Source organism: Buteo buteo, chromosome 4 (genome assembly GCF_964188355.1).
Source record: "Buteo buteo chromosome 4, bButBut1.hap1.1, whole genome shotgun sequence".
Taxonomy (NCBI): Eukaryota; Metazoa; Chordata; class Aves; order Accipitriformes; family Accipitridae; genus Buteo; species Buteo buteo.
In genome coordinates this window covers 51,615,436-51,642,236 of record NC_134174.1, presented here as the reverse complement: position 1 = coordinate 51,642,236, position 26,801 = coordinate 51,615,436, and the positions used below count along the sequence as shown (strand labels likewise).

The following is a 26,801-nucleotide window of genomic DNA, read 5'->3' as shown; positions in this document are numbered from 1 at the left end:
TTCCAGAGAAAGAACAGACATGCTTATAAGGTGGCAAAAGAATTCTTGTCTACTAGTGCCCAATGAAGTAGCGATTCTGAAACAGTGACTCTGGATTGTTTTTAAATTAAATGTCTTATTAAGTATCTTAGTAAATTTGCATATCTCACGATAGATTGTGATATCACATAGTTTTCTCAATTTGGGAAAGCACTCACAAATTTAATTAATTCATTAACTTTATATATATAACAGAACACTGAATTTTGAATTAGTTACTGCTATTTCCATGATGATGTGGTTTAAACATTAAAATTTTAAAACTTTACTTTGAAAAGTCCCACAGTGTGTTTTCTAGGAGCGTTGTTTTGAAAAACTCCAGGAACAGATAATCTTGTTGCCACAGAATTGAGGAACTATAGGAAAATGTGCTTTCTTAGAACACGTACTTTGCTATTCCTCACAACACAAGAGAAGATAGTAAGTTCAATACTGCTCAATCAATTACCTTCAACTTCTCCTCCAGAAGAAGCAATTTTTGAGAGACTTAAATATGTTGTTCCTACTACATCATTTTTTGTAAGACGATCCCTACAAAAAGAAAAGAAGAAAGATTTTATTTAAATAGAATGCTGGTCATCCTACACAGAAGCAAGCTACCAGTGACTAAATGCACTCCAAGATGGTGTACACACATTTTGTATCACCTGGAATGCTTTAACATTACTAACACAGATGGTAATGGCTACTTACAAAAGTGGGCTGTATCATGAAGAAGTCACCTGACTTTTACAGTATCACCTAAATAGCAATAGTGCTCACTGCACAAAATTAACAATACTCCCATGTTACACTAATCAGGTCTCTTGTAAAGAAACCATAAAGGAAGATACTTAAACACTTGCCTGAATACTTCCATAAACTGTAAAAATACCTGACATCTATAGAACCAGACTTTTCTTCACTTAATATAATTTACCTCTTTACCTTTCTTCCCTTAATATAATTTACCTTGTCTAGTACTTTAAGTCGTAACTCACCAGTCAACAACTGCAAGTTTTATCTTCTCACACATCGAGGGAAACTGAAAAAAAACCCCACAATTAAAATAAAATAACCCATTACTTATTTCACCTCTGTAACGTTAACGCCCTGAGTTCCAAAAAGATGACTGTTTTCTACAGAAACAAGAAAAAAAAATCTGACCTTGATTTGAAGATAAATAATTTGATTCCACTCTGGATTAGCATTTTTCTCAATTATACGTGTGCAAGCCTGCAAAAAATGAAATCAACTATACAGCACATCAAAAATACAACAGACAAAAAAGCATATACTAGCTATGATTTAGGATAAATCACATTCTGTTTGGTAAGATGAGGGGTAGTAGTTAATGATGAATCCCAAGTGCTTTATGCTGTGATGAGCCATTAGTTTTCAATTGGTAAATATTGCTAAACCGATCTGCATGTGCAACATCAATGACTGTTGGAGGGAAAATAAAATTTTGAAACGGTGTTTAATCCTGAGACTGGAGTTACTCTACAAGAAAGAAGCTTGTTATTTCCACTAATTACAATTTAATGTGCTTTCACACTAGTACTGATGTTTTTTATCACAGCAGAGAAATGAGACTAAGGAATGACTCAATTCCAGCTTGCTTTATACAGATTTTAGAGTAGATAAAGGGAGAGCCTATATGATTTGCTAGTCATGTCTACTGGAGATCCTGTACATTACTGGGTGTGGCAACCTGACTACATAACATAATAAAGGACTGACGTTTTTCTTCTTAAAGAAAAAAAAAGATTGGCTAGCAATGAATATAGGTTGTGCAATTGTGCTTCAACTCAAATTTGGTATTCTAAGGAACACATTAGTAATAAAATGTACAAATGCTGTTAACCTGTCCAGAAAAATCTGCACCATCAGTTACAAAAAGCAATCAGGAACAACCAGTAGTCAAGGAATCTGGCATCCATCAGTTCCTAGCAGTCATGCATTCCTTTTATTAGTCATCAGCTTTACACCCATTCTACTGTACCTTGTAGTTTGTCTTCATTTTATGAAGTGAACTTTAGGGCTAATGCTTTTTTACTTCCATAATTTCAGTAAACATAAAAATTTCTATTGGCATACAAAATCTGTTCTCAGGACTATGATTAGAATACAAAGATTCAGATATTTACTAAATTACCTTTTTCCCAGCAAAAGAAACTTCTACAAATGGATCTACCAAGTTTTTCTTGTCTGCTTCTCCTCCAAATATTTCCTTGACAGTCTGTGCAAAAGCATCATCCACTGGAGAGGTGTCAAAGAAGAAATTAAGGTTTATGCTTTTTTATTATTATTTTATTTATTTTTTCAGCCTAAATAATAAATTGTCCATAGCAATCCCACCAAAATCAACCAGCTTACAGATCTAGGTAGGGTGAAGTTTAATCTGATAAACAAAATTCTGAACAGTGTTGCTGGTAAAAATGGAGAATTTAGTCTTAGGAGCAATTTCAAGAATATAAATTTTTGAAATATCATAAGGAGTGTTGATGTGCTCCTGAATTTAGAGGCATAGTGGTATTTGAAAAACATTATGCATGTACCCATAGACATTGTCATTTGTTGTCACAGATATAGGTGAGAAATTATGCTAAGAAGGGATAAAAGCCACCTATGTTCTATCAGAAAACACATATGGCATATAATGAGAGAAATAGCCTTTGTCTCAGCAATATAGGGTTGACACAAGTAAAATCTCACTAAACAAATTAAGGTCAAACTGATTACAAGCTCCCCTGCCCTCCAAGGCTGTTTATTTAAGCTTATGGTGTGCAATTTACAGCCCACAAACTGCATGCAGCTTTCTGGGATACAGCCACTTCCTAGTTACTTATTTCCTATGGCCACTCAGGAGCAGGTTGCTAGCAATACAGACTGCCTTGGCCATTACAGCAGCGGGTGACTGATTTCAGCAGTCCTGTGGCCTTTCCCCCATTGCAAAATAGCTGCAGCTATGAGCACCTATGAAGAAGAATTAACAGACTGCTGGAAAGAGGGAGGTGCAGGGGGCCATCAGCAGTATTACTTATCTTCTAGGATCTAAATGGCCTTGAAAAAGAGGGCTGCAGGGAACCAGCTTTCTGATAACCTCTTGAAAGTGGTCAGGGATTGGGATCCAACAGGAAGTTGACACATGCACTGTATACTTGAGCTAGACATGCACAGAACATCCAGTTTACCTGCAGATCAACTGTACTTGAATGTTACGTACTTGCATGTAGCTTCTGCAACTGGAGAATGGCTAATGAAGATGACCCTTTCCCACTACCAGAAGCTGTGTGGCCCACTCGGCAACAGATGAGCATTACTAATCTAATGGGTAACACATTAAATTATGCATTACAAGAATTAAGTAGACTTACTGAGAATTACCAAAAGACTTGAAATGGGCTACTTAAGCCATCACAGAATTATTGGCTCAAGTAACAATGTAGAACATTCAAGATGTTTTATGTTCAAGGAATGTTTCTGAACAGCTAATGCAAATATTTCTGATAGTAATCAAATACACTGATGGACAAGTAGTAAGAAGATATGTACTTTGAGGAATGTCCTCAGCTCTGTAGATTTTGAGAAGGAAAGTGACCCATCGAAGTGCAATTCCAGCAGGTAATAATAGATTGCTCTCCACATCATCGCTTTCATTATCTCTTTCCCTTTTTTCAACCTGTTGGGAGATACAGTGGTACATAGTATCTGGTACATAAGAAAGACAGAGTAACGTACAGAATTAAGGTGATTAGTTAAACTGGTGCCCACAATACTCTTCAGATAGAAGACTGTTGTCAGTTTAATTATAAAGAATGAGATTTTATCAAATTATCAAGCCACAAAAATTAATTCTACCTAAACTATTTTATTTACATTTTTATCTCTAAAGTACTCAATAGCAGGAGCCCATTATAATCACACTTTTAACATCATCATCATCAGATGATTATGATTTTGGCACTTGTACAATGCCAACTTCATGCAATTTTCATACTCCTCTCAAGATGAATATTGTTGTAAGGTATCTTACTGCAATTAGAAAATGCATACAACTCTGATATAATTTACCAGAACTTACCGCTTCCTCATTTAAAAACAAATATGAAATAACAAATTTCACCATAACTAGACATATCCTTGTGATTTCAAGAATCATGAGGATAGCAGAAAGGAAGAGTTAACATGGAAAAATAAGATCTTCCATGGTTCTGGGGACCATATTATGTTTAACTAAGGAGTAGCAGTATGCAAAAAATCTCAGGCAGGCAGAACAGCAGAAGTTAATAGTCACACCAATTGACCAACAATGGTCAAGTAAGAAAAATGCCACACAGAAAAGAGAGCCTGTTTTTACCTTGACAGAACAGCAGACAGTTAAGGATTGGATTGTTAAAACTACCTACTGCTTTCATATGCATCAAATTATATATGCTTAACTTGTAATTACTGATAGGTCTGATTTTCACCTGGCAAATATTTGGAGCTTTCTGGTACTCAGGTTTCTCTATGGGCTTGTCTACATTACATAGTAGTGAAGACATTCCTGACTTAGTCCTGGAACTGGTATCAATATGTTGCTCAGCCTGATTAGCTATGCTAAGGAGAATTAGATATTAGCTTGCATGCAACACCAGGCTAATACATCTCCACTTTTTCTAGGATGTGAAGAAGTATCTACAAATGGTAGATCAAAACACCCAGAGCTGGTCCAGAGGTTGCTTAATTGGACAGGATAACAAAATAAGCTTTGAGTTACCCACCTACTACTGGATACCCTTGAAACAACTTGTAAATCTTGTCTTACTTTTAAATACTGCTCACAGAGTGAATTATACAGTATTAAAAAAATTTTGGGGGGACATGAATAAATATTCGTGGGGTGGAGAGGGGAAGAAAAACATTTAAATGAAACTTACTGGTGGCTCATCTCCAGTTCCCAGGACAAACATGCTGACTTTCATATAGCCTTTAGTTCCTGAATTTGTATCTTCAGGATCACTCAGCAAAAGCCATTTTCTCATGACTGCATGGCCTAAAATAAAACAAACACCACCACGCACCCCCAGTAATAACCATTACAAAATGGCAGAAATCATAAAATCAAAGTCAACTGTTCCAAAAGCATACTTTATCCTAAAGCTTATTATTTTAAAAATTTATTCTGTCCTAGACAGGTCTCAATAGTGCCATTCAAAACAAGAAATCTAGTGGTGTTTAAATGTTGTGGCATACTAATTCAGGGACATACTTATCAAATAATTTTGCATTATTTTTCACATTTTAGGTCTTTGATACCAAAACTAATATCCAAATTTTAGGTGCTTATACTTCATCTTGAAACCACTAAAAAGAATTATATATTGTTGGATTTTTTAAAGTTAAAGCAGAAATCTCAAATAACTTTCTATTAACTTTCTTCTTTTACTTTAGAAATTTAATGAAATGTTTCAAGTTTCAAGCTAGGAAAGAAGCTCGGAAGTAACTGTTACTTACCAGGCTCATCATAAACATAGCCAATGTCAATCTGAAATAAAGATCAAAGGCATTACCTCTGAAGAAATACCAAAACAGAAAAATGCTAGGGCAACTTCCCTCAATCTTCCATGAGTACTACTACATTGTTATCTTTTCACAAACAAAAGAAAGTTTACATATCATATTCTTGGGAGGATGAAGAGAAAATGCCTTACATTGAAAAATGAGGGATTTTGAATGGATACAGCAGCCAAGAAGAAAATGCAAGAAAAGATGTATTAGAACTAACAGTTGTAGTTACTTTCTTCTTTCCTCAGATTCCCAGCTTTTTCATTTATCAGAGACAGAAGAGGGGGCTAGCTTAGTGCTTCTTGAATTCCTTAGGTTTCCCCATTATTTTATGTTCAGACAGGCTTTTCAGAACTCTCTTGTTTCTATTTCCTGCTCAACATCTCATCCTCCAGTTCCAGAAATGAAGTTTGTTTTTTCATTAATAATTTCCTTTTTCTTTTATTAAGATCACAGGCAGTTTTCGCCCCCACTGTGTCAAATCTGGACAAGACTGCACATATACCATGATTGTATTCATTGTATCAGATTTCAGACATGTTCAGGAAGGTAAGTATGTTTGCTCATCGCAGTTGGGGCTAGTATTCCTTGCAGATAAAGTCTGAAAGGGTGATTTTCTAGAGAGAATTACCCTTGGGGTTTTCTCCTGGAATGTGTGCCTGCAGCAACAGAAAGTACCTGAAAGACATGCTGTCACCTGCTTAGTGAATGATCAATCCTCCACAGAGCAATATACCGCTGTCTGAATCACTAGAAATTACATAGGTAATAAGCAGTGAGAAGCAAAAGCAACCAGCTTTGTGGCAGAAACTGCTTCATTTAGAAAACAGCACTCTTCCACACATGCATATTTTTTGTGAAAAGCTGGTCTAGAGACCTAATGAATTTATGCAGTACAAAATAAGCAAACAGAAAATACAGTGAACACTGATACTGGAAATGTCATAATATGGGATCCCAGTAGCCATTACAATTGTCATGTGAATTCTTTGTATTGCTTTAGGAATACTTCAACAGGCAGATGTCTACCTCCCAATATTGACTATAACAAATACAAATAAAGACAATCTCACTAATATCATCAGAACCACAGAAATTACTTTAACTAAGAGACTTTTCCACAATCTCTGTTACTTAACAAACTTCTGACCAAAGGAATATCTTTGCACATCACTTGAGAATGTGTATCTTTATGCTGCCACACATATCACTATTCTGCCTATTATCTATCTAATAAAATTATCTCTTCAAACCCTACCTCATACCGAATAATCACCCTGATACCTTTTGAGGAAAAAACTTACCTTTTGGTAAATATTTTTTTCTCTTGGATGCAAGTTAGAGAACTTGGTATATAAAACATACAATTTTCTGTAACAATAATATTCTACTCAAATAAGAAAAATGTTTACTAGTGCTTTGAGCAAATGGTCTCTAGCATGAGAAGACATCATCAGGTAATTATTCGGCCCCATGCTGAAGTAGTATAAATTTCAACATTTAAAACAAGTACTTAAAAAAATTCTCATTTTATTTAATTTAGTCAAGATATGGAAGTTGTTTCATACCCACCTTAAATTCTCCCATTAGAGAGTCTGCTCGTAGAGAATAAGAATCATACACCTAAAAAGACAGACAGGTGTGAAACAGCAATGTTCCTAAACATCACAGTGAAATGGTCAGACAATACTATATGCATCCAGTAGCCTTTTGAACATGCATCATTTTTCCTTACCCGAATACTAATTGTTTCATCAAGCAACTCTAAAGGAGTCATGTGGACATTGTAGAAAAATATCTGTTAAGGTAGAAACAAACAAAAAACCTGTCTCAAAATGACAAACATAATTCTCTGAACAGAAAATGCAGAAACATTAATTTAAGAGGCTTGTGAAGCATGCCTGCTACAGGACTTTTACTCGCCTCCTTCCTGGACACATGATAATTTATGCAGAATAAAAAACTAAATTTAGTAAATAAACAGTACAAAATAGACAAAACACAGTCACAACTTCAATTTGAATGAATGCAGTAGGCATAGCTGTGCTGCAGACTTTCAGCACTGCCCTTGCTCCTTGCTCTGCACTTCACATTTTCCTCAGGGGAACAACTTTGGGAATTACAAAGGTTGTTCATTTTCCAGGACATTCAATCCTGGTCTAGCCGTCTCTGTTGTAGCTGTCAAAAAAGCCTTGTTTAGCGCTAGTGGTGATAATGATTGTAATGATTTGCATCTTTGAAATTCAAGGCCACAGGAATAAATCTGATAGTTTGACAGTATGAAGGTACTTGTTTTATTAATAATACATGCCTCACTAAGTTTGGTTGTTGAGCCCAGCTACACTCCAGTCAGTACTTTATCCAACAAAAGGGAAAGGTACATAAACATGGTCCCTCCTATCGCATTTTTAGCCTAGTCTGGATACTGAGACTGCCTAGGAATTGATTCAATACAAGACGCAACTGGCTTTCTCCTTTCCCTGTTTTTTACCACTGCTTCATAAATCTTGACTGCTACTTACAGCTTAGTTCAAGTCTCTAAGTTTTATACCTTCCTTGGTTTTGTCTGTATGTGTTAAACATGCTTGCCACCCAGTTCCAAAATTTTCTGAATTTTCCACACACATCCAGGTAATGAGAGTTATCTGTCAGCATTCTCTCTGTTAAGCTTAAGCTTTGCAACATTATTCTTCCAGACATGCGATCATTCTTGTGTCCCTTATAGGGCTTTGAATTCTCTGCTGTATTTCAGTGTGTTTGTTGTACAGATCCCTTCTGGACAAAGAAATCTAGTTGTGCTTTTACAAATCATGGGTAGCAAGGCAATGACATTTCCAGATTCTGTGTGGCAGTCTTACTGACCCAAAGCATTACATAGAAAGCTCATCTGCACACACCATAGAGGTCTATAATGATTCCTAATTAATTTTTCTGTGATTTTATAACCTGCACACAACTATTCAAAGTCATTGTTATGTCACATGGCCAACTGTATCAAAGAACATGTTCCAAACATCTCAGCTGAAGTTTGACTTCCTTCTAGATAGCTTTATCTACTAAGACTGCCAGCAGTAGAGATGTGCTTATTGATGTGAATACATAAAGGGACTGGGAACTGCAAAATGCGTTATTAGCCATAATTACCCTTAAATATTAGCATATTCTTATTCACTGATGATAATGAAAGCTGTAATAACTATTTTTCTACATGTGATAGCATCCACATTTCAGCTACAGTGTTCTTATGCCACTTACTTCATCAAAATATGGGTTGTTCCCTCTTTTGATTCTTGTTCGGTGTGTCTGACCACAAACATGAACTTTGACTACTGGTTTTATGTTATTTCCAGGCAACTGACGACCTTCAATGACTCTGACACGAATCTGAAAAAAAATATAATTCAAATATTTGTATTAATACATTCCCTATATTATCTATCGTCCTGGTGACAACAATTTCTTACACCAAAAAGGTTAGCCAACACCTGAAGTTGCTGGCAGCTATGGACTGACAGACATTTCAAACTTAATTATGATAGCAACTATAATTTTACTTGAATTTTACAAGACAAGTTGGGGATAATTATTTCAGTAAAAAATTTTTCATTTGCTTTTACTACTTATTTTTAAAGCTGCTATTGTAGTTTGAAATCTATACAACTATACAATAAATAAGGTTCATCTAGACTTCAGTCAGAACTTTGCAAAATTGGACATCACTGTAACAGGCAAATTTGAAGAATACTTTTGAAATACAGGCTTTCAAATGAAGACAATAATTGTCTCTACAGTGCATTAGATTTGCACAATCTGACATTAAATTATGCTCAGGCTACGTGAAAAGAACAATGTGATGCCAGGCAGAAAAAGAGAACATGCAACATTTAATAAATCTGTTACCTGGAAATCTTGTGGTTTGTTAGAAAGGATTCTCCGTGTTTTCTTTCCTTTGGTGATGCGTTTAGCTAGCTGGGCTTCCTTCGTGCCACTTGGAACTGTTGGTGTGATATCACCAACTGGACCATCCAAGCCATCCTCATAACCTCCATCATCTTCTCCATCTCATACAATAAAAAAACAGTGCAATTAATAAACAAATAGTACAACTTGATGTTAAAGTTATAGGAGTAAGAGTCTGATATCCAAGAGTTCCACTGAAATTGTATTATTATCTCATTTCAACAATTTTTTTTTGCTAACCACATGCTTACAAATGCTTTTGAAAGCTAGTCATTTTAGCCTGCTTAAGAACAAATTTATATCCTAACCAAACTAAGTGTAGATCTGTCCCTCTTCAGGATGGAGAGTATCTAATACAATTCCCATATACTTTCTTGAACCAACTGATTGAAGTTTTAGCAAAAAACAGTTCAGCTGTAATTGTCACCAGACTAGTTCACAATACACCAGCAGTGATTAATTTTATTCCAGTTGAAGCTGTTTCCCAGCAGCAAGACTGGGCTATAGTATGTCATTGTTTTTTACTTCAGAATCTTGAAAACTTGAAGACATTTAGGATCTGCCATCCAAACTAAAACTCTGAATCCTCCTCCACAGCATTTAACTGTGGAATAAGTTAAAGTTTCTTAGTAAACCTCTTTGACAGTTCTGAAATCACAATATCTCTGTGGAAGACTGTTCTACAACCACATGATACTACAATACTGGATCATACAGTGAGATTCCAGTATTGCAAAACAGGATCCGTAAATATCTAGTGTGTCACTCCCTTGTGTTTCCAGCTTCTTTTCTTAACTAAAGGACAATGACTATGGTAAAATCTACAGGAAGAACAAGCTGCGTCTCTGATGGTTAGCATTAACAGAATGTTTGTTAACTTTATGAATTAGTTTGCCAACACAGGGTGATGATCACTTTGCATAATGAAGTCCTCAGTTCTCTCCTTCTAAGAGATGTATAAAACACAGAGATTGACATTTTGTAACTGGAAGATCCCACCTCCCTAACATCTCTCAAAATCCGTCTGCCTGGGTGGATCCATGCAACCGATTGATTACACACTTAGCACTTAATTTTTAATTTCTGAAACTGAGCTGTAGCAATCTCAGCTGGGGAGGTGATTTCATTTCATGGGAAACAGGTATTTACAATAATTAACTAAGCTGTGTTTGATAACTTGCACTGAAACAATTTTCATGCAGTTGCTGGATATTAGCAAAAAACCCTGCCATGTTTTATTTTACCTGTATTACCTTAGAGTCAAGTACATTTTAAAAAAGCTATCAAAATAATCTCATAGAAGTCAATTTGCATTTTTAGCCTTCAAGTCCACATTTCTATAAAATTATTTTGAAGTGTAGAAATTTAACACATGGCTTTTGTGTTTGCATTACCTATCCTTCCACTCCCTAAGAACACCTCTCAGTAAAGTCAGTGGAATCAAAATTTCCTCCCAGAAGACTCCTCATTTCAATTTTTTCCTTCTTATGTTATTATCTATCAGCAGATAATGGTCAAACTGACTTATTTCTCCTCAAACATATAACATTTGTAACATTTACTTCTTTCTGCACAAACACAGCCTGGATATTAGGGTAATTATTTGCCCGTCAACTGCAAAAACCTGTTGTTACTTCACAGTTCTTTTAAGAGTCTGGAAAAACAGAGGATCTCAAAAACACTCTCAGCAAAAGCCTGGTTAATATGATATATAGAGACCAAAGAATATTCCCTGCTGATCACAGTATTTCATAGGCTAGTCAAATATCAAGCCTAATATAAGATACAACAGTGTCTTTCAAAACTTACTTATTCTACAGGAAAAAAAAAGTTTAACAATTTAAGAAAATCTTTTCACAAAGCTCCCTGACATTCAAAGTAGTAGAATATATTTTTCTAAAAATATGGCTTCCCTGTTTTTTGGTTAGCCCTAGCATTACAGCAGGTAATTGCTGTTTCTTTGAGCGCTCAAAAACCTTTCTTTCCTGAACAAAAGCCATTTTGAAAAGCTTTTAAGCAACATCATTCTTCTGTAACCTGATTCCACTGGAGAGAATGACGTTAAAAACCATTTTATGTCAGGAAATGCCAATTTTCCTCCTAGCTGTAGTTCTGAATCATCCTTAATTTCTTTAAAATCACTATCTGGCAGTCTTGACATGCTTGCTTCTGGTTACATTTTTTCTGATGAATAATGCTTGTTGAATCACTTTCTTGCCTTACCTTAAATATCTCCATGATCTTTTAACAATAATGTTCTGAGAAAAGACTGAAATACCTTCTTGTGTACTGGTCCCTCCTGGATCATTTGGATTTGCAGGTCCAGCTGGTGGCTCATATCCTACTACCAAATCAATTGTTGCCTATAGAGAAATACACGGTTTTTTATGTAGCATACAGTATTCACAACAATTGACTTAAAGCAGTAAGTTGTTCTAACACTGTACATGAACATTGTTAGAACATGAACAATAAAGATTACACAATTTGCAGCTAATGGAATAGGCTCTAAAACAATATCTAACAAATGGAATCACTGTGTTTATATTTAGAAAAATCTGTCACAATACAAGTATATAAGGTGTTCTACAAATGTTAATTTATTTAGTTCCACAATATTCATGACAGACTGGGTGACACCCTAAATTTGCAGATGGAAAAACAAAGGCAGTGAGAAATAACACTATCTGATGAACAACGTAAGGAGTCTGAATCATAAGTAAAATTTCCTATCTGGCTCTTCTAATTGCTTGTTCATACCGCCATCCTAGAAGAAACACTATGACATTTTTCATTCTAATTATAGAATTGCCTTTTTTGTGCTTCACTGTGGTTTTGGATTATTGAACAAGCCATTATTATTCCTAGTTGCCACAGTAACATGAGGAGTCAGCAAAAAAAGACCAACCCTGTGACCGACTAACCATGATATTAAACTAGAGATGATGAGATACTGAAATTTCCCTTAAAGTCTCTTATTATTAAGTGTACTAGAATGCACTATGAAGTGCCTTAACAGCTAGACTGCACAAACACAGTAAGGTCCCACTTCTAGAAACCACTTAATTAATAACTAATAAACTGTTAAATTTAAACACTTGCTAAACCAAGTTAAGCAAGTTCTTGTGTAACTTTCTGAACTGAGCTGGCAGTGAACATGTACATGATTTGTGCTTTCTAGAATCAGTGCTATGGCCCATGTGGATATTAGAAAGAAGACAGCAAAAAAGTACATATGGGAACTCCATCTGGTACTTAGGAAAAAGCTCTTTTTCAACATCAGGCTGATTTCCATGCATACTCTGTGGCCCATAATATTTATAACATATATATATAGATACACAATACATACACAGAAAACAATTTATCTAACTTAAAGGATATTAAACAAACTCAGATGGTATAGACATAATCATATCTTGTTATAAATTTCCTCTGTCTGGAGCTTTTGCTACAAAATTCCAAGCATTTAATTTATAAAGTAAAAATAACTTGAAAATATTTTTGTTTCACTATTAGCCCTGTTGCTGGAGCATTTTGATCAAGAATGCAGTAAAATAAGGAAATGTAAGCTACTCACTCCAGTTTCTTGTCCCCTTTCATTTAGCAGAGGTATGAGTTTGAAGGGAAAAGATCTGCTTTGGTTACCTACAAGATCCTTAAGTGCTACAGATGCACTGCCAATTAATCTGAAATGAAGTAAAAATCATTATTAGAATGCAAGTATACATCAAACAGAAGTTTCCTTTTGTCTTTTGCTAGTGTCTGTTAGTTGACCAAATAACTCCAGCCATGACTTGAAAACCCAGGACACAACAAAAGATCATTGCAAATGTTATCTAATGATTGTGTACTGCTAATTTGTATTTTCTGTTTCACTGCACTTAAATGTGCTGGTGTTCTTTACAGAAGACACAGCTTTAAGCTAAAAGAGGTTAAAAACCTGAATTCAAATAAATTTTATGTGTATTTTTGAAAAATCTTCTGTATAACTTTCAACAACCATGTCACTTGTTTCAGCCACTGAATTCTCATTGCTAAACTAAAGGATGTAACACTTTTTTCCCCTATATAGCTTTGCAAACTTTCAGATAAGAAGTAATGTATAAAAGCTAGATGACACAGAGACACAAAACCACATACACAGATCTCTGTAATGAATACAATGAAACAGAACAAACATAATCAATGTGCTTACTAGAGCCTTCACAAAATTAATCTTCTTGCCCATACTCTACATTTTGGAATAGGTTCATATCCTTGCCTCTGAATTCTCAGAATGTTTCGATATGGCTCTAGAGAGGCCTACCAAAGGATACTCAGGGGATCTGACATGATGCAGTAGACTCTCCTGAGCTCCTTCTGCCTACTTTGGGACTGCATCTGTCATGCCCATCCTCTTCAAAAAAGTGAAAACTGCATGCACTTTTAACCTGAGAAACTTCTCCTAGGCAGAGTTTCTAACAGTGTGGCTGGCATTGGTCTCATGATATCTGGCACTGTATTTTGTTCCCATAGTATGTAATAGCAGTTCACTCCCATACTGAAGTAGATTATTGGAATAACTGAGATTTTTGCCAGTGAAAAAACCCTAAGATAATTTCACCCTGTAAATATTACAACGAACATGTCTTACAAACAAATTACCAGCTTTGCCGCCAAAGCAGAAGAAGGATCTGTACGCAGAGGACTTAACTGAGGTCCCTTTGAATACATTATATTGCTTTTTCATGGAGAAGCTAAGGATGAAGGGCACTTTTTGACATGGAAATACTCTCAGGTGCTATGTCATGAGAACATAATTTACTTTTTGCAAACTACATTAGGAAAGGTAAGTATAAAACATTAAATTCCTGCAAATATACACTCCAGGTATTACACATTACAACTTTTGTTTAGCTGTGCACAAAAAATAACTACACTTTCTGTTTGAATGACCGGTTAGAATTACTTTGGTGCTGTCACCTCCTCAGTCAACTCTGCTTTCCTAGTTCATCTTACTCCTCCAATTCCAGTTGTCTTTTTGATAGTTTTGACTCACTACTTAAACCTTTCACTTCTGCCCCCCAGATTGCCAGAGGACAGTAATATTCCAGCTATGCCTCACATATTTGTCACACAGAGGGGATGGGCTAGATGTGAAAAGCAGTTTAAGATCAGGCCATGCTGCAGAGGAAATGCATGAAGCTGTTCTAACCTTTAAGATGACCATAACTGAAACTCTGATGCCATTTTTAACACCTGCCTCTCCTCCCTTTACTGAATGGACACCTGTATTCAATATTGTAGTCTTGATCCAGTGTCCTTTAAAAAACTATTGAAATACACCTAGTTATTTCAGTGAGCATTAGATTAACCATAGGTACATTTTCACTTTTTACAAATTGTTGCAGAGCTGGGCGTTAGCTGAAACACTGACTCTACACATTTCTCAACTTTAGGGAGCTTAAGAAGCAATTTCTCCTGTTATGCAATCAAAATTGCATTCAACCCACAAGACAAACCTAGATTTGGAACATTAGGTATACATGCAGTGGTCTTATTTATCCCTCTAACTGTAGTATTATTTCACATTGCTTATGATGTGATGTAGCAAATCTAGACACTAAAGAGTAAAGTCTACCTAGCTCAGGAAACAACAGCAGATGGTCTCTCTTAAACAGAAAGAGTGTTTATTTTTTCCCCTGTGGCTTCAACATTCCAAAAATTGGGGTTATATAGGAGTCAAGCAAGTCTGACATTACACACCAAAGAGAACATCTCCCTCTATATTTGACCAAACTTTTCTATGTAAAGAGCAGGTGCCATGCAGACAGACACTGATACTGTTCAACAGTCAAAGAAAAGCAGAAAAGGTTCATTCTGTAACAATTGCAAATCCCAAAGCAGTTAAGAGAGAAAAATATTGGGTAGCTTAATGCATTTTTCTCTTTATTACATAGCCTTCTAACATGGTAATAGCTTTGAAAGCAAGTATAATATAAGCAAATGGCAAACTATTCCTACAACTTCATTTACACAACTGCATACTGAGAGAAACCAACTTCTCTTCACTCTTTTTCCTTCAATGCAAAATGAATCAAAAAAACTTTCAATTCCAAATATTCTTATTTTCCCCAAATCCTTCAACCGTGACTATGCCTTTCTTACCATTTGAGAATAACAGAGAGAAACATACATAGTTTGAGGTATCATAGAAGGGAAAAACCCAACAAGACTACCCAAAACCAGCTAGGCCAAATCTGATTCTGGAGAAAGGCAAAGAAAATCTTCTCCTATGCACATTTGTAGAAAAATTTTGTAGACTTGCTCTTTTGATTTGATATGAGCTGGAGTGACTTACATTAACTCCAAAAAGAACTTCAGTTCAGAAGTCACGCAGTCTCAAATCATCTGGATGACTCTTTCAGCAACCACACCCACCTATCCGGTGATATTAACTCAAGAACAGCTGTTCAACAGTAGTGCTTTTGAAATTTTCCAGCGTAAATTTCCATTTCTACATCCTCATCTGTCCTGTGCAAATGATAACTGTGTACACATTTGAATACACAGTAATCGTTTTTAAAATTCTGACAACCTTCAGAAGACTGAAGAAGGAGTCAGTTACATAGACTACTTGTTTGTTACTAGTTGCCCCTAAAGTCCTTTGTTTCCCCCTCCTTTGACAGGTTGGGCAACAATAGTCTCCAGTATTTTTCCACTCTAGCAAGAGTAAGAAATCTAATATTCACCCTATACACTACCTTAGCCTACTTCTAAGCTTTAGGTAGTTAGTCTTTTGCCTTCCCCAGAGTGGTCCTGTTTACTGGATTTGGGATGTTTCACCCCTCCCTTAGCAGAACCACAGAACTGATGAGTTTGGAAGGGACCACTCAAGATCATCTAGTCCAACCCCTCTGCTCAAGCAGAGTCAGCTAGAACAGGTTGCCCAGGACCATGTCCAGTTGGGTTTTGATCATACAGCTACTCAACAGCTGAAGTAATATTTTCAAATGTAACAGGGAATGCCTCAAGGTCATCACTAAGTCTCATCTTTGTCACTTACACAGGTCTTGGAGAAAGCCTTTTTCCTGAGATGCTTCTCTCATGTCTCTAATCTTTGGGCTAAGTTGGGTAAACCAAGTCAGCCAAGTCAGCAGCAGCTGTTGTGACAACACGTCCATTAATGGTTCATGGCTGTTTAATGCTTTGCTGCAAGGTCTGCTGCTATACCTGCTTCTGATACGTAACTAGACCCCCAGTTCTCTGCATGACTACTGTGAAGTTGCTGCATTCCTCTGAACTCTGAAGACTTTCTACCTTCAGGTGTTTGCATGCAAGATTGCATGCAATCCCCCTCTGAAGTCATGACCTTCAAGGTGACAAGAAGTCCTTTCTTTCCAGCACAGCTGAAAAGACTTTGTCACCTATTCATCCTCAAAGGACACTGCTCTTTGCTGGAGCTCTTTCAGCTTCTTCCTCTTCCCTAGGCAGACAACACTCGCCTGTTTAATTCCAGATCACACTGGTCTCTTTGCCACCATCAAGTGGGATAGTTTCTGCTTTTGGAATACCTCAATACATCCTCTGACATTTTGTTCATCAGCTCTTTTGGCAGTAGATAGCAAATGAGTATTGGCTTCTTAACTCTGCTTGAGTACCTTTTTTGCCATCCCCAAGACTTGTATGTGTATAGTGCCCAGTCAGCCAGGTCTTTTAAACTTTTCCAACTTTGCAGAAGTAAAGCAAAAAAACTGTCCTGCCACAAGCAGTTTAAACATTCTGGTCTACCACTGAATAAGATACCAAAGATAAATGCAAAGACCGTGGATTTTAAACCACTTCAAATCAGTACTAGGCCTATGATACTTTCCACCCCTGTAATCAAAGGGAAATACTTAGTTTATCAGCATGAAATCAATGAACTACTGATGACCAACTATTAAACACAGTGTTGCATTTGTGCCAAAGCTAATTAATCCGTTAGTGCTGTGGTTAGCACTTCCTGTTAGCTGCCCAAATAACCAAGAGAAGTGAAACTTCACACCCTTCTCTGGATCAGGAAATGCTAACTCACAGTACCAACCATTTTATTACTCCTCCTCTGTTTGAAGTTAGCAATTTATACTAAATTCTTTAGCATATCATGTCCTCCAGCTGCTTACATGCTACTTCTACTGGAAGCCCAGTGATTTTAATCCCCTGAGAGTCAAGCATTTAAATCCTTTTGACTTATTTTTAAGGGTTTACTTTGGCAGGGGTTTATTTTTGCAGATGTTTATATTGATTATTCTCATCAGCAAACTTGATCCCACACTGCAGTTATAATTGCTACACTCAACCTTTCTTTCTCAGTGTATATGTTCCATTACAGATTCTATGCTACAAGACCCAACACCCACCTTCTGTTATTTGTGCTGTGTTTGGAATTTTTATTAAGAGCAAACCAACTATTTTTATCTTCTTTAGTTATTTGCTAATACTCTTTGCAAGAAAAAACTCTAAAAAAGAAACAAAGCACAGGTACTATTTTGTGCAAGGCAGAAAACCCCCAAACTGAATCATAACCACGCTGGACCTTGCATACAACATATGCATGGAAAATGTGCAACTATGCACAGCCACACTGACGCAGAAAAGAATCCACACAAAACTGTACAGCTGTAGGAGGATTCAAACAATCTAGAAGTTATTTAACTATGGAAAATACTTAAACATGATTAAATAATTTGCTGCACTGTTCATTTGTGGCTGCATTTTTCTGCTTGAGAAAAGGGTGCGCCCAATCTGTTTTTCCTCTGTGTCGCTAGGTTACTAACTATGCAAAGAACATGGGGAAACACATAATCCCAACTCTCTTTCAAACAGAATGAAAATCACTTCATTCAGACACGACTAACTTCCTGTTAACATTTTTTTTCTTAACTTCACAGGGACAACTGAACTGGGGGTGTTTGTTTGTTTGTTTGTTTTTTAACTGCATAAAGATTTGTGTTCTGAGAGTTTGAAGTCTTTCTACTAACAGTATTAGACATAATAGAAAACAGATGTGTTCTCTTTTCAAACATCTTCATGCTGGAAAATCCAGCTAAGCGTGGATCATATGAGTCCTCTCTAGTTTATTCTACGATGGTCTGTCTGCATACATGTCAGTGTGGTTTGCTTTATTTATGTTTTCCATTGACTGTGTCTTTTTACCATGAAGAGCACTCATTTAATCTATCTACAAAAGTTTAGTGATCCTGTAAATGAAGCAGTAAATTCTATCTCCAGGAAAAAAGAAACAGAAAAATATTCAAATGTTCTTTCAGGTTTGATTTGTAAATGCCAAAGCAATGAGTTAAGTGTTTTGGCACAGTGTAAAAACAGAGTAACAGCCACTGTGCTCCTCCTCCTGCAACAGGAATGGGCTAGATCAACAGCTGTGTAAGTTTCTAGGAGTTGTAACAAATCATGGGTTATATTGCAATCTTCTGCTGTGTTGTTCTAGAGGGGAGTATGGGTTCTGTAGTTACCTCTTAGGCGCAGCAACAGACCAGGTGCCCAGAAGTAGTTAGGAGTAGCACTGCATGGAGCAGCAGATTGTGTATTGGCTAGGAGCTTTGTGAGTGAGCAGCCAAAGAGAGAGCTGGGTTGAGAAACACATTGTTCTGCTTCTAGCCTACACTGCAGCAAAGAACTGTGGCAGAATGTTTGAGCAAAAGTTGTATCTACCTTGAAGATAGCAACAGCAATCCCCATTGCTTATTTTCCTCCAGAAGAGAGAAAATAAAGCCAAAGCCATGGTGTAGTTTCTTCTCAGTGCTCTTTCTCAGGCAACACAGTCACATAGATGTACCCTTTACACTCAAAAACTAAATCCCAATTCAGTCTAGACTTTAAAGTAAAATATATAAACCCATGAACCTCTAAAGGAAAGATTATTGATTTATACGCAGATCCCACTTAGCTTAAACACCAGATACACCTCCCAGGTTAATGGGTCCACTCATGAATAATGTCAAAAGCACATGGCAAACCCTGGGTTTCTGAAATAATGGGCCTTTACCTCTGAAAGACTTCAGTTCAGTTAACCACATCAAATTTACAAGTAAAAATTATTACAATATTGTCCAGCCCTCTCTCCATTCTCTCCCCCCCCCCCTTTTTTTTTAAACTGTTATTATAATAGCTCTCAGTAGTAAGGACCTTAGGTAGGCCTTGTACTCCATCTTTGAGCATCATTTGCACACTCTTCCACCAAGCATCTTTTTGGAATGTTGCAGCACTGCAGGCATGTATCTAACTATAGACTTTTTCTTAAGTATTAAAGAGGATACTGTGAAAGAATGGCAAAACTGGGATATGGCAGTCCTAAATCTCTCTCAAACTCAGTATTAGTCAATAGAATCAGTAACTCTATAGAAACACAGGTTATGCATACATGCATGCTAATATGTGAGAAACTTACTCCATGCTCTCTCTTTCATATGCTCCTCTGTCTAAATGTGAATGTTCATTAATACCAAATCTCTTCTGCTGTTACAGTGCTTTGTGTCTTTGAACGAAATCCAAGATGACATTTCCTATTATCTTGTTACAGTCAGGAAGCCTACTCATGTGTCCCACTTCTCATCCCCTTACCCCATTTCCCTGCCAACAGCCCTTCCAAACACATCACATGCTGCAAATATGTGGCAGTTACTGAGGATTTATTTTCAAAGAGCATTACTTGGAAGGTTTTGCTCTATCTTTGGTATGGACTACACATATTTTTGCACAGCTCCATACATGGAAGTTACTTTCCCAAAGAATTTTACTGGTTCATTTTTTAAATTGTACGCAGAATAAGTAAGTGGTGCATAAACCAGTGCATAAACCCAAGGAAAACAAACAGGCATTTGCAGAAGCTGGGGGTTAAGCACTACAAATATGAGTCCAGATGATATTTACAAATACAGTTTGAAAAAAACCCAACACATGCCTTCTTAGCTTTGGGCCCATGTACAGAGTGAAACATTTTAGGGGCTTCAGATAAGCACTTTCCTTTATTTTCTGATATGTTATAAAATCCATCACAACATTCTGATTACTGGCAAGCTTTCCTATATCAAGTTCTGTGATTTCTGGGATTTCCCTAAAGCCAGAGGCATGCAACATATTCCTGCTTTACTGACCTACAGAAATCTCAAGAATGAGAGATCTGAGGGCATTGGCTTGACTCACAGTGATTTTATGACAGAGCTGTTGAAGTATTGTAAAAACCTGAATTCACATATTGGGAGGAGGCAGAAAGTAGTAAAGAAAAGCTAACAATGGAAGTGGACTACTATCAATAAATATGAATGTATGCCTAGCTCAGTGTCACAAAATATCCAAACTTGCCACACAAAAAAAAAAAAAAGGAAAGAAGATAACATACTCCCTTTCAAAATAGCAACAGCTAACACTACTTGGCATTTACAGAAAAGAGGGAGCATGGGAGTGCAGCGAACAGAGAAATAGATCCTTGTTTAAAAGCTAGGACTTTATACAAAGAAGTAGGGAAATGGCATCTAATTTTTCATACGCTGTTGTTTTTTCTGCACAGATTAAAAAAAAATCTCTGAATAATGCTTGTCCAAATGTATATATTTACCTTTTTAGACAAAAATCCTATGATTTAAGCAGAGATAAGATCTTAACCACTGTGGGACAGCTAAAGATTAAAGACATTGATGAAGCTTTATCTTATGTATGCTAAGAAAGAACTGCTAGACTTTGCCAGAGCTTTTAGTACAAGCATGTTTCAACTCAAAACAATACACTCTATACCTGCTGTAGATTATCTAAAAGAAAAGCTTTCCAATTAGCTTGCTGCCACCCAAGACCTTACCCTTTTCCTGCAGGTGATTTCAGGGCCCAGGTTTATTTCTGTGTGATGAGTCATAAAACAAATGGCATGCAGAACACAAAAGGTTGCTAACAATTTCAACTGGTAATTTATGTCTTCTTCGTTGAAATGATCTGCATGCATTGCTTTAAAGTATCCTGTACACCTCCAATTCTGATATTAAATTAAAGCTTAAATCCTACAAAATTCTAGATACTTTTTTTTTTTTAAATCTCTATCATCTTCTGTTCAGAACCACATAAAATTTGTTAGAGTCTGTGTTATGTATTTGTTTCATCACAAATACAGCAGGAACTTCAAAGTCCAGGTCAAAATGACAAAAAGCGCCCTCCAGCTTTACTAAAGTTTATATAGTATACTTTTTAGTAGAATGTGAATTAATTGAATTCTAGTGCTCCCACATATACCATTTTAATTTTTCATGGCAACAATTTTTAAATTTTTTTCAATGGCCACAGTCAAAAGATCCTATCAACTCAATTCACAGGAACAAATCTATTCTTATTAAAAAAAAAAGTTTGAAAAATACAAAGATTACTCTTAAAAGTTAGTTGAACAAGACATCTTAATTACTTTTATGTTTGCTTATTACATGTTCCTGTTCTGTAGGAGTATAAACCTACAAAAAATGTTTAAATGCCAACATGGGACACCTGACAGCATTTCAGTATTCTACAACTTTTTATAATGTCATCTCCTTTTATATAAGATAGAAGCCTCAATTCAAGGTGGCTCCTTTCTCAGTGTCTTCAACAGCACAACTAAACTAAAAAAAAAAATAAAAAAATTACAGAAAATCATACACACTGTGCATCTTTTCTGCTGTAATTACTTCATATGTAGAAAAACTAGACATGTTTGTAATTTTTTAGTTGAAGGAAATCCATTTGGTTTGTGTGATATCCTTCCAGGCACACATAGATATAGCTACTGTTTGTTATCTTCAGTTCTCTAAAATTAATAATAAAACCTGATTTTGTCAAAACTAAATCTAAGCATCTTACTGCTACATGAAGAAGTTTTTGGCTGAGCACTGAGGAATCAACAAACAACTGCACAAATGAAACTGTCCTTTAGCCTCTCACAAATGAAAAAAAAAAAAGACCATACACAAAAAGATCTGCAGCCTTAGATCCCATGATACTTGATTTTTAGATATCTGAAAAATGCAGAACCCAATTTTAGGTATCTAGGTGCTGTACATACTGCACTGGTAGAGTTTAGACTTTTAGAGTAGGATTCAAGCCTATCCACATGCACTAACAGTACTAACCGACCAGAAATGGTGCAGGAGGGAAAGAGCCTTAAATTCCTGCATGTTAGGGGCATCATGAAAATGGGTGTTTCTATCTACTGCAGACCTAAACTCTAAATCCTTTACTGATAGTAGGAGTCTCTGCCTTTCCTTTCCGAGAAATGAATGTCAGAAAAGGCAATTCTCAGTGGCCTCCCACCTCGTTTTTATAAGTCTCAAGTCCTCTAAGGAATGGGAAGCTAGATATCCATTTTCTTCTTCTGCTGAGGTTATTCAATTTACTTTCCACAGAAGACTCTCTTAATACCAAACTACATATTTTCTTTAAAAAAACCCAACAAACCAAAACAAAACCACCAAACAAAGAAAAAATCCTCAATCCATTTTTAAACAATGTTTTTAAAATATAACCAGAAGAGGAGGTAGCAACAGCATTGGTAATCTTCCATATATGCAACAAGCCTGAGGTTTGTAACACTCGGCCAACAACTGCAGACAGATTCATTTCCCTACTCAGTGTGAGAGAATTTACTCTCACACCTGACATTGAAAAAGAGTTCTGCAAGCTGATCTTGGGGAAGTTACTTTTGTTTTCAGGTTCAAGCTTTTTAATGACCATGCAGAGAACTCATGATTCATTGGGCCAGGAATAGTACAGTAGGAACATGACATTTCATAGACCCCCCTAGCAAGGACACTCAAGACAACAGAAACCCAGATTCCATTCCCAAGACAGTTTTTGTATTTTATTCAACATACTTATCCTGATGACTAAGTCAGTCTTCTAGGAGATGAGTCTAGGACTTCAATCCCTCCAGACACGATAGAAAATTGAACTTAGGCTTCCCCTCTTCCTAGGCAAGACTTAAAGAAGTGATGTAAAACATAGCCTCTCAGGGAGATTTTTAAAGATGGTTAAGGGCTTTAACTGCATTTTGTAATTTTTGATGGTTTGCGTTAGCTGTGCTATGAGAATGCCAATTACAAGTTCTTCAGAACTACTTTCTGGACACTTATCATGTATAGTAGTCTTGGGTACTGCCCTGCACCACTCTGCAAGATGACAACCTGCACCATGTATCTGTAATGGCATAAATCTAGTTACACAAGGACCTTTGTTACAAGTGAAATATGGCAGCTGTGGTTTTCAAATTACAGTAATAGGTGAAGGAATGTATATTTTACCCAAATCCTGCTTTAAATGCCTAAAATAGTCCTTGAATTTAGCTTCAGCATGTCTAAAATTAAGCATAAAAAGAAAGCTGACACTGTGCTTCAAAGTAACAATCCAACTGGTGAGGGATGGAAAGCCCACTGGCTTATAGGCTACAAGTAGGTATTACATCAGAAACCATCCAGTTGCATCCATTGTTTCTCTACAGCAACTATCAGTTCCATTTTTTCCCTGCACTTCTGTATTGAAAGTTGTGCTTAATACTGGAAAAAAAAAGATAACATACTTGTTTTGTCCAATTGTTTCAAAATCCTTCACAATAATTGTCAGGGAAGATGAATTATCCAAAGCAATTCCTTTCAAGTCAAATTCAAGAATCTGAACAAAAAACCAAAGCAAAACCAAATTATATTTACAAGTCACGTGTAAATTAATTAACAGCAGAGTAGCATATACACCAAATTATTTAGAAATAAATTTTGCTTTTAGTGAGGGACAGACCAGACCAGCTTCCATTTGCAAAAACAAAGTTAAAAATCTGGGAACATGCTCATAGCACATTCTTGATTTGCTAGTTACTACTAACAACAACAGAAGAAGAACTAGATTGTTTAATACTGAGCCATAACCTCTTTTGCAGTTCTACATTCTCACACTAACATAAGTATTTTCTTATCATTTATAAGATCTGATACTATTCCCCTGCAATACTGGTTGAAGTCAGCTGCTGTTGAATTTAGACAAATATTTGTAGGTTCCCTTTCTTTATACTCCTAATTACAAAATGTAAGAATAATCTTTAACTTTCATTTCTGGTTGTGAAAAAACACTACTAAGAAAACATTTTCCCAAAGGAAAACATTACTGAAGATGCAAAATAGGACCAGTCCTACAAATAAGTCATGAGGAACTTCAGTACATGATTCATTCTAGTTCTGTAGGGTTTTCTCCTAGTATGTAATAAAGGATCCAGTTATGTTCCCATACATGTGGCTAAGCAATGGCTAAATATCATTTGGTCCAAAGTAAGAGGGAACAAAACTAGGCCACAAACTCAACAGATATCCATCTACTTTTACCTAAAAACATTACTTAATGAATTGAAACACAAGGTGCAAGATGAATCCATTCACCTGCATTTACTAACACCTTGAAAGAACACATATCACTAGTTCCTGTTCCTAACTGATATTCACAACTGTAGAAATTGACTTACTAATTTTACAAGCACTTTGTCTTAAAAAAGACCAAGAACTGATTTAAAAAAAAATTACCTCATTCCAAACAGGATTAAGTTCACTGTCAATTTTCTTTGTTTTCTTTTTTTCATCTGCAAATACAAACAAAGTGTGATTATCTGTTTTTGCTAAAGCACTACACAAATATCATAATTTTTCCTTTCACTTTTCAAAAGAATGTGAGCTTTAAACCAAATGTTCCAATTCTTTTTGCCTCTTCCAGTAGCTGCACATTTTACAATCAAAATATCTCCCAGGCAATTTTAGTAGTTGAGGCTTTTTATTCTGTTTTGTTTAAGCATAGCTAGATGTATTCCCAAAAAGCAAAATTAATGTTTAGGTTTCTCAACCTTTTATGACCCTTGACTGCAACTTCAGTAATGATGCAAGAAGACGGACTAAAAGACTTGAATTCATCAAACCAAACAGTAACCTCAAAGTGATGAACTTCAGTAGTAAAGAAAATGTGTTACACATTCACCATATCTGAGTTACAAAATACTTGTGTTTAGCTCTGAAGTAAAATCACTTGGGAAAAAAAATCTTAAGAAGGTATGCTTACAGTGTCAGCACTTTCTGCTTTAAATGAGCAAATATTAGCAGAAATACATATGCATGTAAGAGGAATTGCAGTCCTTCCGGAAAAAAAATGGTTTCCAGAGGTTATGCAGATCATTTCACTGACATTTACTGTAGCCTAAAAATTACAATTTTTCCATACTTCACGGTAAAATTTGCATTTGGTTAACCTACAAATCATGGGAGTGTGGGGTGTGGTATAAATTATATCTAGTGTGGCATTTGAATTCAAGTTCCTTCTCCTGAGAGGAATAATACAACTCAAGTGTTGTAGAGGCCCTTTGCAGGCCCCCCTCACCTACTAAAAAAGGAAACAAAATTCTGTTCTTAAAACAGGTTCAAAGAAAGTAACATGCCACAGCTTTATTTTTACTTTTTAGTTGCACTATACGTATACAGCTCCGATGGAGAACAACTCTTGACATGACACTCAGTAGCACAAAAGAACACTGGCAAACACGCAGCTGTCTAAAGAGAAATTATACAGTGATAACAAGTGAGTATATTTAAGTACAGGCAGTAAACTAACTGCTGATCTATAAAATGCTCAGCCACCACAAGAAGGCTAAGTTTCAGATGCTCTCCTTGTATTTAAGGACTACAGTACAGGTAATAGCATTTTTATTATTTGCAAGTCATGGCTATACTTTGCCAGGAAAACACTGCAAAGGCGTGGGAAGCAAGAATAAAGATAGGCCACACGGGCTAGTTCATATATCCACTATTCAAGCAGTAGACTGTGGTGGCTCTTTTTATTGTATGAGAGGAGGATGTACTGAAAGAAAAGAAGTCAGCCCATACGGCAAATTGCGAGAACTGACTCACATTTATGTAACAGGAATTGTCTACAATTTATACAGGATATTGACTCATATCGTACCACAAAGGAAAGAGCATTCATAACATACCATGCTGTGGACTTGCATTTTGCAGAACAAAGAACTAATTAACATGGTAGTAAGAGAAATTCAACTTCATGTTATCTAACAGGAGACAAAGCATTTTCAAAACTGAATATCCCAGAACATCTGGGGTTTGGCACTGGTACTCCAGGTCCCCCTACAAATAGGAGCTGAGAGTCAGGGAAAAATGTTCTCAGTGCTGGTGAAAAAAGGAACAGTTGCAGCTGTTTGTAAAGGAGATAATGAATTACAGACCTGATCCTGATGG

The 26,801-nt window shown here is 36.2% G+C and overlaps 1 protein-coding gene across 2 annotated transcripts in view; it reads right to left on the bottom strand.

The window, feature by feature from the left end:
* Positions 1-26,801, bottom strand: part of MYOF (myoferlin) — a 72,801-nt gene that overhangs the window by 41,432 nt on the left and 4,568 nt on the right. For both annotated transcript variants that reach the window (XR_012650128.1, XM_075026083.1), the window contains exons 2-16: positions 25,089-25,144; positions 24,101-24,192; positions 13,112-13,220; positions 11,810-11,894; positions 9,472-9,632; positions 8,827-8,955; positions 7,307-7,369; positions 7,144-7,194; positions 5,521-5,551; positions 4,944-5,059; positions 3,577-3,703; positions 2,177-2,280; positions 1,186-1,254; positions 1,020-1,063; positions 488-570 (exon numbers count right to left, since the gene is read on the bottom strand). Coding sequence is in view for 1 of the 2 variants with exons in the window: in XM_075026083.1 (XP_074882184.1) it covers positions 488-570; positions 1,020-1,063; positions 1,186-1,254; positions 2,177-2,280; positions 3,577-3,703; positions 4,944-5,059; positions 5,521-5,551; positions 7,144-7,194; positions 7,307-7,369; positions 8,827-8,955; positions 9,472-9,632; positions 11,810-11,894; positions 13,112-13,220; positions 24,101-24,192; positions 25,089-25,144 (1,320 nt within the window). In the remaining variant the exon portion in view is untranslated. The remainder of the gene's footprint in view (positions 1-487; positions 571-1,019; positions 1,064-1,185; positions 1,255-2,176; positions 2,281-3,576; positions 3,704-4,943; positions 5,060-5,520; positions 5,552-7,143; positions 7,195-7,306; positions 7,370-8,826; positions 8,956-9,471; positions 9,633-11,809; positions 11,895-13,111; positions 13,221-24,100; positions 24,193-25,088; positions 25,145-26,801) is intronic.